The 12,732-nt window shown below is 39.0% G+C and overlaps 1 protein-coding gene across 1 annotated transcript; it reads right to left on the reverse strand.

Moving 5' to 3' along the window:
- Window positions 1–1,728: 1,728 nt before the first annotated feature.
- Window positions 1,729–11,835, reverse strand: LOC121305079 (rab effector Noc2-like). The gene is made up of 5 exons (XM_041236607.1): window positions 11,750–11,835; window positions 7,995–8,101; window positions 4,995–5,138; window positions 2,894–3,023; window positions 1,729–1,740 (listed from the first exon to the last, which is right to left on the reverse strand). The coding sequence occupies exons 2-5, from the start codon at window positions 8,069–8,071 to the stop codon at window positions 1,729–1,731; spliced, it is 363 nt and encodes a 120-aa protein (XP_041092541.1). The 5' UTR covers window positions 8,072–8,101; window positions 11,750–11,835.
- Between the last annotated feature and the right edge of the window lie 897 nt (window positions 11,836–12,732).

Genomic DNA, 12,732 nt, shown 5'->3' on the forward strand with positions numbered 1-12,732 from the left:
ATATACATTTCAACAAAACTCTACTGTGCTACATAGCCCCATATTATATCCCGTGCATCAATATAAATACACCAACATTAACACACTACCTACACCATAAAACACATGAATACGCATAGGGGTGGGGCACCATGCCACAATGACCCACACTGCTGGGGCAAAAATGATCAAGGAAGTAAAGCAGTACTTCCTGGAGGGCAAAGCAAGCCAACCGAGAACTTAGTGTAGTACAGTACCCAGTTATAAAATGAAAACACATGTGTGCTACCACATTAAAAACTGAACATGAATAGCTAATGGAAACTAATGAAATTATTTTGTTAGTTACAATTACTAGAGTATGTATACAATTGTGACATTCTACAGTGGTTGCTTGTTGACAGAATGCAGAACTGGTTAGCTCAGAGTTTTGCCTGTCTGTATCTCTGCTGGATTGGCACCTGTTCTGCCCAGCATAGACAGAGTGTGTAAGAACTCATACTGACCAGCTAGGAGAGAGAAAGCCAGAATGCCACCTGCAGAAAGTCAGACCTGTTGTTAAACAGCCTGGTCAGCTCACCTTGATTCAATCTGATATTAAAGACCAATGTAAAAGCAGTCTCCTCAAGAGCTTTCATTTCCTCTGCTGGTCTGGACCTTGATCTCATTAATGTGAGCTACTGCAGAAGGGTGGGGGGTTGCGGTGAGGGTTTTCTATGGTAATTGGTCGTCCTAGTAACAGATTAGAAGCAGTAGCCTAGCAACAGTTGTTTTATAGCATTTAGGCGCGTTTCTTGTTTGACCCTTAATTACTAAATATCCTGGTATCCCTGAATAGATAATCGTCTCCTTTAAAAAACATGCAAAAAAATTTACTGAACAGCTTGTCCACCAAGTTCAGTGTTACCCTAAATATGATCCATGTACTCACAACGCTGAATGACTGGGTGGAGCATTTGTTCTGTTTTATCCAAAAAACGATTGTCCCGCGTGGTGACTGCCAAGACTGGTACAATATCGCCTGGTGTTGTCTCTGCCTCGCTCCTCCCACGCTACTGCACTGGCTCCCGATCACCGCTCGCATCCAGTTCAAGACTCCTGTACTCGCCTACCGATGCCTTGACCAGACTGCTACCTCCAGACCCTCATCTCTCCCTACACCCCCACCGACCTCCCCGCTCCGCCTGCACTAGAAGACTGGCTGTACCTCCTCTACGCTCCCCTGACTCCAGAGCCCACTCCTTCTACACCCTCACCCCGCAGTGTGGAACAACCTTCCTATACATGTCAAGAGACCTGACCACCTTCCAGCACCTCCTCAAGACACACCTCTTCAGACAACACCTGTAAAACTCAACACTTCCCTTCTGGACAATACAGCACTCTGCCTTTAATGCACTTATCTGCTCCCTATTGTACTGTACTTAATCCTGCACTTAACCCATGTTATTATCTTGTATTTTACTTGTACTCGTATCTAATCCTGATGTAACTATCAACACTGTTATCTGCTCTTGAACTGCCCCAATATCAAATCATACTGGGTTTTGTATTTACTCTTATTAGAACTGAAGTCATAGTTGAACTTTAATTCTTGATATGTATTTTTTCTATACAACTGTAAGTCGCCCTGGGTAAGGGCATCTGCAAATAAATAAATACATAATAATAATAATAATAATAATAATAATAATAATAAATAATAATAATAATAATAATATTATTAAATAGTGTTGTCCTTGGCAGTCCTTAGCCAAGGACCTAGTTTTCAGGGTGAAATTAAGAGAACATTTAAAAGCCAGTCATTCTGCATTACAGGAAGAGGATCATATTTAGGGTACCAAGAGGGGACAATTATCTATTCAGGGATACCAGAGTATTTAGTGAGCTAGTAGTCATCCAATCCAAATTCTACACTCAGTCACCACTGTACATTCAGAGGAGACAGATGCGCCCTGGTCTCCTCTGTAGTTATCATTAGCGCGTCTATTAGCCAATTATATTTTTCTCTTTCTTCTGATGGCTTGCATGGAATGCTGAGTAAAGCTGTCTAAAAAACAGCCAAGGATGGCATGCCTCCCCTCCCCTTTTCTCTGTTTTAGCCAATCACCAGACACATGCCTTCCCACATTGATGACATTGATACAGTGCGGTATGTAATTATGTTGTAAGTCATTTATTAAGTTTAGCAAATTAAGTCGATAAGATGAGCTTGATTTTTGTCTGCCTTAATTTTGTTTATAAAATATTTTATGCAATTTGAAATCTAAATGCAATATAATCTTGTACAGTGCATTTTTAAACATACGCTGGCACTGTGTAACAGTTCCGTTCATCAGAATAATCTACGATGGGCTCCTGTTTTTCTTTTCCCTGCTGATAGTGAGCAAATGCGTTTAACAGGTAACGTGTGAAGAGGCTATGAAGTGGGTTGTCAGGCCCAATACATGAATGAGATTCTTCTGCTGCTGGGGGCTGAAGGGAAAACTAAGCTCTCTGCTTTTTTTCTGCCTCCCTATTGTGTTGGACACCAGTTAAAATCTTTTGCATATTTTTAAATGGATTATCTATTCATGGTACCAATATATTTAGTAAGTTAGGGGTCTAAATGAGGAAAAATGGGCAATAAAACCTCCACCCCCAGTCGTTTTGTAAATAATTGGTGTCGGTACAGTAAATTATATATATATATATATATATATATATATATATATATATATATATATATATATATTAGCTGTGTGAATGAGTTTCCAAGCCATGCTGTTGCTGCTGTATCCCGGTAGCCCTTCAGGAGCCCACGGAATGCCGCTTTGGAATCAGTTTGCTATTAGGGACAGGAAATGTCCCATTGGTAACTTCTTATATTTTTGCTTTTTCTAGCAGCCCCAGGTTCCTGGGAGTTGCTGCTTACCTGGGTGCAGTCCTGACAGAACACAGAGGGGGTCCCCAGAAAACCCAGGAGCTCCCCGCACAGCAGGCACTGAGACAGGCCGTTCCCCATCACATTCTTCCTCATGTTCTCAAGACGCTCCACTAGCCTCCTGCAACACAGCCAGCACAGCTTCCTGAAACGACTGCAGCTAACACAATACTAATAATGTAACAGGGCTGGGTGCGATCAGATGGCCCTGTGCACCACAAACAAGCATCTGGTTTTACAGCTTTTATCCTCATCTCATCTCACCGACAGTGGACAGGACAGAATCTGTAACAGCAGTGTATCACACAACATAAATCTTCCCTGCCCTGCACTGCACGGCACTTTCATTCACTATAGACGTCTCAAAGGCACAGTTTTGAAAGAAACCCAGTATTCCCATTTTAAAACCATTTTAACACATCTGATGCTTCTGTAGGAAGCTCTCAGTTGCTATGCCTTATTGTCAGGTTATCTGTTTGCAATTCCTGAGTCACCTCAGCAGTGTCTTGTGGGTCAAAGCTGGCTGAAAGCATGACAGTCATTATGAGATCCAGCTGGTTGGTTAATGACAGGAAAAAAGCCATTGAAGGGGGAGACAATTTCACCCTCCAGGTGACCAAGCAACTTGAACACATTTTAATTGTAAACCTGATACACCACTGAGTTAACAGAGTCTTTGTAAGCCATGATTGCAAGCAGTGTTGCACTTTCCTGGTCACCTGAAGAGTAAAACTGACCAACAGCTCCTGTCCTGCAAATAACCAATCAACTGCTTCTTCCAATGACTCACAAGCTTTCAGTCATTCGTATGCCTCAGAAGACACTGCTGAGGACCTGGGAAGTGAAACAGCATAAGGCTTTCTGAGAGAACTTTACTTAACCAGTGTAGTGCCATATTTCATGATTTAAATACAAGTTTGCTAAGTGTCTTCCTTTCAAAACTGTACATTTGAGACCTCTGCAGCAAAGTGCACCACCGGAGAGAATTATGAAAAATAAATGGGGGGCCAAGCTTGCACCACGGTGTCTTTAACATTCAATCACTTTTACATTAGCTCTATATGGGGCTCATCTTGAGTGTCTCTAATGAACCCCTTTTTGTAGATCTCATATCTTTAAATTAAGGATAGCAGGACTCATTTGACAAAGCTGAGGTATATATATAGTAGCACAGCAGGGTTAAAAATCCTCCCTGCTAAACACAAGTATTTGTTAATTGCTTTATTATTTGTGAATTAATTTCAGCTGGCAATGATTGTAAATTGAAGCTGACAGTGTACTCGGGGCTGCTGAGCAGAAGGAAATGGGAAAAGCGGTACACCGTGTCTGAGCAGTCATTCGTGCAAGTACTGTGCTGTGCTTAGTGTTTGTGTAAAACGTGTGTTTGTTTTTATGGGTTGTTTGTTTTTATGGGTAAATGGGGTCTCCGTCCCGTGCTAGGAAGGGTGTTCCAGTGAGTTTAGTTAGGTTTTTGTTTGTTTATTTTGTTTTTTAAAATAAAAGTGCATGATGGCGCTTAAACTTACATTCTGTGTGTCTGTGGTTGTAAACGGTGCTGAAAGAACCTTGAAGAGGTAGATTGTTTACAATATATATATATATATATATATATATATATATATATATATATATATATATATATATATATATATATATATATTAGTCATGTACTTGATAATGTCTGGTGCTGTTTGTGAATGTTTCATAATGTGCAGTATAATGTTAATTTTTGTAAAAGCTCTGCCATCCATCTAAACCACAGGCTTCAGAGCGACTTCACCATCTAAACCACAGGCTTCAGAGCGACTTCACCATCTAAACCACAGGCTTCAGAGTGACTTCACCATCTAAACCACAGGCTTCAGAGTGACTTCACCATCTAAACTACAGGATTCAGAGTGACTTCACCATCTAAACCACAGGATTCAGAGTGACTTCACAATCACAGATCATGCGAAAATCGACTTCCAGTTTCTGAGGCCAAAAGTCACCTTCTATCTGACTAGTCATCAATTCGGTGCTAGCCCTACTTATGGGTGGCCTCTTGTCTGTTTCTGTACATGTAAAATGTTTTTGGACAGTCTGTGCTTACCCAATGCGGAGCTGTTCGTTCTGGTCCAGTCTTTCAGCTCTCTTTATGACTCTCAGAATAATCTCCAACTCGTTGTCATTTAAACTCTGACTCTTTCGTTGTTTCTCTGTCCGGAAAGTATGAACAGACCAGCCTGTCTGCAGCCTTATACACAAACACAAACACACACACAAACACACACACACACACACATTACTATGGAGCACTTTAAAGAGTTACTTGAACAAATGACTTCTTACTTTAAAAATATAACTAGTTACAAATAGTTACTTCTGAGGCACAGTTTACATTTTACAGAGATATTTTTTTTCGGTTTGGTCCTGTGAAATATTCTTGGAAGATCCAGCTATGGAACCTGCTAGTCTCCTCTAAAGGCATGTTCTAGTAAGATGATATGAAAAGCTCATTTACGTGACACGTAAGATTGCATTATTGCAGCGCTCCCTGATATCAACGTTACACATAGGTTTCTTCGTTTTCGGTTTTACTGATTTTCGCTGATAAAATTGCTGCTTTTTAAAAAAGATCCTTGCTGTTCTTACAGATTTTCTCTTACAAATTTCCCCTTACTTAATCTTCTCCTGCAGACACAGCATCACTTAAAACTGCTAGTTGTGTGATACGTTTGTTATGTACGTAAACAAGTGAGGTTAGGGTCAGGGTGAGGGTCAGGGTCATGGTCAGGGTTAGACGATTTAAACACCCTTTTAAGTCGTACCATGTTTTGTCTCTGCATGTCCTATAGAGTGAGAAATGTTTCAGGTGGAGTGCTCAAGTTTTGTCTGGTTTGCTGGGGCTCTGCAGGTTTAACTTTACTATTTGCATGACCAGTTTCCACCAATCACAGCCAACACGCAGCTTTGGCAATAAATAAACAAATAATAAATAAATAAAACAACAAACAAACTAGTTTTAGTGAAACGCTGCTTAATTTAATTTTGGTATATAGTTGCATTAGGAAAACAATATTGAGTAGTGGCATTATTCTGCATTTAAAAATATATGAAACATCTATTTGTAAGACAGGACTGTAGTTTGTGCGTAAAAATTTCCTGTACTTATTTTAGGTGTTTTTTGTACATGTTTTAAGCAGAGATGAGCGCACTAGCAGAATATTATGCTCATGCTATTCTGTTTAAACCCTTGCATGTATAACTCCAATCGCATCATCGTTGCAATATGCTTGTGGCAGCTGTTTTTATAATGGCTAAAGCACTATTTGCACGGGACTAAAGTCAGGTGTCCTCAGAGTTAAGCTCATCAGGGCTTGTCCCTTCCAAGCACACCACAGATTCACCACTAGGGAGAAGAGGATGGAATGTTCCCAGGGTTTCAGATCCTTCTCTTGGTAGCTATTCCATGATTTTAGAACTTGCCTCTTTCACACTAGCCGAGACGAGCCCTCACAGTAGGGCTAGTTTCACGCTGGTGATTTTGTCAAACCGAGCCGGAACCGTAAAACTCTGGCCTCGCAAGATATCTGGTACTGGCTCGGTGCCGAGCAAGGCTGGGGGCGGGGTTAACTCATACTGTCCGAAACCATGAAGTCTACCAAAAGATTTCACAGGAATTGATAAATATATATGGGACTAAACTGTAGCGCGAAACAGTGTTGTGAAAAAATAAAAAAAAAATTAAACAGGGTTACAAAAAACTAAAGATCACAACTACAACGCGGGTCAGACAGCAAAAAAAGTCAAGACTATGGTTTAACGGACGCAGTTCTTGGTCACAGACCAGCAATGGCCAGCGTGGATATGTTGAATTCGGCGACTTGTCTTCTGCTGGAACTGATGTGCTGTCCCACACGGAATGAAGCCGAGTTTACACATTACAACATTCCTTAAGCTTTGCCACTTTGATGTCATTTTTTTTTTTTTAAGTATTTGCCCTTTTAAATTGTTTAACGCTGACAGGTATCATTTAAAACAGACAAAAAAAAAAACATACAGTGTGTTAACTGCAAGATCTACTGCTGTTTGAATCCCATATATTTTTTCTAATGAATAAAGTGATCAGTAATTGCACGTGTTATTTTGTGGTTACTTTATAAACCAGACCAGAGTTTAGAAACGTGCAAAGTGTCTGAAAATCACATTCAATATAGTAATTAAAAAAAATACCATATATTAACATTGCATGTACAAAAACAAGTTGTAAAGAAAAATATCTTTTAATATGTTACGTTTAGATTTAGTTTTTAATAGGCCTATTTTAAATCAATTTTTCTGAAGTGTTTCCTGACATTTTTTAAATACCAACTATAACTTTTTTTTTAAGTTGTTAGTAGTAGTAGTTAATCTAACTTTAATAATATGAAATGAAATTATTTGGTTTGTATTTGCATTCAGCAACATGTGAAAAACTAATACAAACAAGACTTTTTTTCACTTTCGCACCACGGTTTAGTCCCATATTTCTAATTTCATGTGAAATCTTTTGGTAGACTTTACCATTTCGGACAGTACGACCTCAGGATCCATTCTCAAAACACTGAACTTGACGTCACGTTCCACAGTGCAGCTTCAACTGTGCTGGGTGGGCTTGGCTTGGTTCTGGCACCGGGCTCACACTGTTATTAATTATTGTTATAAATTAACTCAGTTTGCCAAAAGATGCACAAGCAAATGGTGTTAAATTAATAGACCAACTGTACCGCTGTATCTTGTATCGCTATATTTTGTAAATATATTTAGGAATTTATTTTTAATCCACACATTTAATTGGTTATATCAGCTTAATAAAGTTCAATTTGTTCTGTTGAAGGGAAAAAAAATATGATTTGCCAAACATCCCGTTTAAGGATAGATGTTGTTTCTAGAGATGCGTTTTTTTATATATTATGTAATGCACTGTTGTATTCCATTTCAGAGGGTATCACACCATTCATTTACACAGGGATGTGGTTGGGATTCAAACATCATGCCGAATGATACAGGATGCCGGTATGTGAGGGGCTGGATTAGACAGGTTTTGCTGTGCTCTTCTTTAGGTACTTACTTGGCTCGCAGTGCAAGCTGTCTGTCATTGGGGCAAACCCATTGGTCGTTCCCACTGCCAAAGATGGTGTCTGTCATCTCCACTAGGGTGAGGAGATCAATACAAACCTACAAGCAGAGAAACACAGTTAAAAAACACTCCGACACGACTGAGACCCCTGAACCCACTTTTCATTATGAACAGTTTAACAAGGTTTTCACAGGTTCAAAGAACAGGTGGGTCCCCTGTCAAACCACAGCCAACTCTTGTGTGTCAAACCACAGCCAACTCTTGTGTGTCAAACCACAGCCAACTCTTGTGTGTCAAACCACAGCTAACTCTTGTGTATACTTGCCTGGTACAAGATATGGTGGAGCAGATGAAAATCAGCAGTGACACAAAATAAGAATATATTTTAGCATATCTTTTGTTGGTAAATAAAAGTCAAATAAAAATGATCTTTTTAAGGGAAGAGCCCACTTTCCCTGGTCCAGCTACACAATGGCTCAACAGCACTGCTGAGCCTTACAGCTGACAGTGCAAACAAGCCTTCTTTACTCTTTTATATGCAGCTGGATAAGTGAGCCAAACTACACGACTGATGGGTCAACCAATCAGGCCACATTCTCGCATAAATGACGTCTTCTTTCAAAGTACCTGCTTTCCTTTCTCTAAACTAAAAGGAAAAAAGCAGCTTTCAGCATATTGATTCAATGCTGCTAGCTATTTCCAGCTATGCGCTGCTTGTGTAAAAACCCTTCTGGGCTTTAACATCATGAATAAGCATCACGACGAACAAAAGAGCTTATTAAATATGAAAAAGCTTTCTGAATGAAGATAATCATTTTTCATAGCAACAGCTTGAATGCAGGTGGACGCTTGGAGTCACAACCAGCATTATGTGCTCAGTTAAAAAGTACACATTATTACAAAGAAGGGAAACAAATATAATTTTAACTGGAGGGCTGCTTTTAGCAGAACGGTAAAGCCACTGTGCCTGCTTCTTCCAAAGACAACGACTTATCACGGGCTTTTACAGCCTGCTGTGAACCTTGATACTTTACCCCAATCAAACAGAGATATGCTGTGGAACTCACTCAGCCATATATTGAACCAAACTTAAGGCGCTGCCATACGTTTGATTTAATCTAGCTTTATGGAGAATATTTGTTCTTATACCCTAAAAATGTCTTCAAAGTATAAAACTACATGTTCACAACAGGACAATTTTAAGTGGCTCATTGTTTGAAAGGTGCTTTACAACTAAACGTGACCCATATTTACCACGCAGAATTTCACAAAGTGTTTTTTGTTTCTACTTGCGAGGATTGTTTGATTTTAACTATGTCCACAGAAGCTTAATTCCTTTTTCGTCTGAACAGCAACGCAGGTCATTTTAAGAACATAAGAACATTTACGAATGACAGGAGACTCGTTCCTAATAGCAGATTGAATCCAGAACGTTGTCAAGTCGTTTAAAGCACCCCAATGATTCAGCATCATTAACATTGGGGAACACATTCCACCTCCTCACACTCAGTGTGTGTGTGTCTCCTTCCCTCTGGCCTGAGTCTGTCTCCACTTAATTTCCAATGGAGCCCCCTGGTCCTGGTTACCAGATCCACAGGTATGGAATTATCTGCTCCACTCCAATTACTTTAAATTGAAACTGGTACGTGAACACCAAACAACAATAAATACAGCTATGGCCAAAAGTTTTGCATCATCCAAGAATTCTTTAATTTTGCATAATAAAGTCGAATGAAACCTGCTGAATAATGTTACGTTAACATATTCAATTACATACCACTTTGTAGTTTTCCCTATACTTAATGAAAAAGTGAAAAATGTGACAGTTTGAAATCTAACATGAAAAACACAGTTTCCAAAAAAGATGTCACAAATCTTGCCACGTGTTACTCAGTTCGAAGTAATCAAAAGGTGACAATTAGAGTGGTAACGAGTAGATGTAAGCTATAAGCATGAATCTACATAGATTGTGTAACTTCACAACACACTCAGCCATCACTGCACTTCATAAGGATGTTATATAAAATATCTAAGTTTATAATTCTAGGGTGATGGAAAACTTTTGGCCATAGCTGTATACATTGACCTTTAAAAGAAGAAAACAGAAAATAAAACACAACTTTGTGAAAACACCACAATTTTAAATGAAAAAGCACTGGCTGTTCTGATGCAATGACTGAAAAGTGTAATACTGAGCACAGCTAACAGTCTTGGGCCCCAAAAATGTGTTTGTGCCTCAAATAGATCAAGTCCTATTATGTGAAATCACTCGTATCAAAAGGAAAAGCAAACTAAAAGCCACTTGCTTGTAGTAGACATTGTGTGAGTGCAGTAGTGCATCTGCAATAGACACACTTAGAAAAAGCACTTAGGCTGGAACAAACAACTGCTGATACAGTCCTTGTGAGTCACTCAAGCCTTGAAATACACCCAGGACGACACTTTCCCAGAACACACAGCACTGCTTACAGATGTGTTCTCGTTATGTCTGTTTGTGACCCTTTTAATTTCAGAACGCCCTGTTGGATTGATCTGAAAATGTGAAGGTTTTATAACAATGGGGAACAAAACAGATTTTAAATTGTTCCCCAAAACACGCAACAAACCCAGCGCTAATCATCTGAGAGTGTGTGCACTCCGTAAAGCAGAGCTGTGATGAGCACCGCTCCCCTCTCCCTATACAGCGAGGCTCTGGAATAAAAGCTCTATAAATCCAACAGTATATCATTTAGCTCCATATGACAGGAGGCTTCTGTGTACATTTCAGCAGCTGTGCTGTACCTTCATTCACTAGCACTAGTATTAGTAAACTTAGTTTAACAAACAGAGGGAATTTATTACCTATTTTTTCATTGCTGTATTATTTACTGTAGTTTTTTTTTGTTTTGTTTTGTGTCGTTAAATTAAATTCACTATAGTAACAGTTAATGGCATTCTGAGTGACATTATTTGATAACCAATGTTGAACTCTTATAAATGACTATAATAAAGTCAGTAAACCTGTGTTTAGCACAGTGTAACAGACAGGGATGTGTTGCGCTGATGTTACAAATTCTGACCCGTTGGTGGGTTGAAGGAAAAACTCTATAAATCACACCTGTAGACCAGCCTGGCTCTTTGGCACAGTGGATAATCGAGTCTCTAAATAAATCCAAAAATGTTGGCGTGACATACAGATGGACGGATATACGACAGACAGACACCCATCCTACATCCCCCAGAATCTGGTATCATCAATAATGCTAAATAATGTTAATACCAAGTCTAATGACAACTGGATAAGCGGTTTGCTTCATGTGTTTTAGTGCAAAGTCAATAGTCTAGCTCCAGTCAGACCATGCTAACAAAAGACCAGGATGAAGCAGTTTATCTGAGCAGTCCACAAGAATAATCTTAAATATTAGATTAGAATAATCTTAAATATACAGTAACGTGATCATTGCAACCCAATACATGGATTTAATAAGACTCGGTCAAATCACTCTTTAAACACGTGTTTCTGACATAGTTACACTTTTATCAATAGTTCAAAGTGTGTCTAATTTCCTTCGGTTAGGAATATGTAGTATGGATAATAATATTGTCTTAAAAACAACTGTGGAATCATAGCAACAGAAATCAAACACGGAAAGAATTCCATTAAGTTTTCTTCCTTAGAGGAAATAAAAAAAAGTTTGACCAAATTCCCAGTGGCAGGCAGCAATAAGAAACGACAGAACAGGCAGACTTTACAAAGTAACACTCACTTTCTGAAATGTCCAGTAGTCTTGTTGAGTTTAACCGACTGCTAACATTAAGGCAAACAGAGACACCAGGTAACCCTACCAACAGTAACGCCTCCTCTGCGCTGTGTCAAGTTAGTCACGTGACTGTGGCATTTTTTACATTAAAACATCCTGTTCCTCACAGCTGGCGTTTTAAAGGAGTAGTGTTCCTTTTGTTTACTGAAGCATTTCCATCTGCACCATGAAACAACTCTACAATCTGCAACAACAGAAAAGTTAAAAAAAAAACTCTACACTTTTGTATAATTGCTATTTATAAATGAATTCACCAACCTCTGATATTTCCCTGGCATATATTTTCCCAGCCTTCAAGTTTGCCAACACACACACACACACACACACATATATATATATATATATATATATATATATATATATATATATATATATATATATATATATATATATATATATATATATATATATATATATATATGTGTGTGTGTGTGTGTGTGTGTGTTGGAAATATATATATATATATATATATATATATATATATATATATATATATATATATATATATATATATATATATATATATATATATATATAATTTAAAACCTGCCTCTCACAGTGTGGAGACCTCAGGTTCTGCCAGCATGCAATCCTAACTGGGACTGAGGGAGTCCCAATTCGATTTCATCTCTACTGCTGATAGAATTGAATGCATCTGATTTCAAAAATTGCATTCGAGTCAGGCCCTGTGGCAGTGTGGTCTAGTGGTTAGAGCTGAGAGACTGGGAGGCAGTATGGTCTAGTGGGTGGAGCTGAGGGTCTGGGAGGCAGTATGGTCTAGTGGTTAGAGCTGAGTGACTGGGAGGCAGTGTGGTTTAGTGGTTAGAGCTGAGGGACTGGGAGGCAGTGTGGTATAGTGGCTAGAGCTGACAGACTGGGAGGCAGTATGGTCTAGTGGGTAGAGCTGAGGGTCTGGGAGGCAGTATGGT

Source organism: Polyodon spathula, chromosome 41 (genome assembly GCF_017654505.1).
Source record: "Polyodon spathula isolate WHYD16114869_AA chromosome 41, ASM1765450v1, whole genome shotgun sequence".
In the NCBI taxonomy this organism is placed as follows: Eukaryota; Metazoa; Chordata; class Actinopteri; order Acipenseriformes; family Polyodontidae; genus Polyodon; species Polyodon spathula.

What these genes read in the sequence shown, in the direction of transcription:
- LOC121305079 (XM_041236607.1), bottom strand. Translation starts at nt 8,071, where the DNA reads ATGACAGACACCATCTTTGGCAGTGGGAACGACCAATGGGTTTGCCCC. An exon ending in CAGCTTGCACTGCGAGCCAA is followed by an intron (nt 5,139 to 7,994) that starts GTAAGTACCTAA and finishes TTTGTGTATAAG; the next exon opens with GCTGCAGACAGGCTGGTCTG. An exon ending in AACGAACAGCTCCGCATTGG is followed by an intron (nt 3,024 to 4,994) that starts GTAAGCACAGAC and finishes GCTGTGTTGCAG; the next exon opens with GAGGCTAGTGGAGCGTCTTG.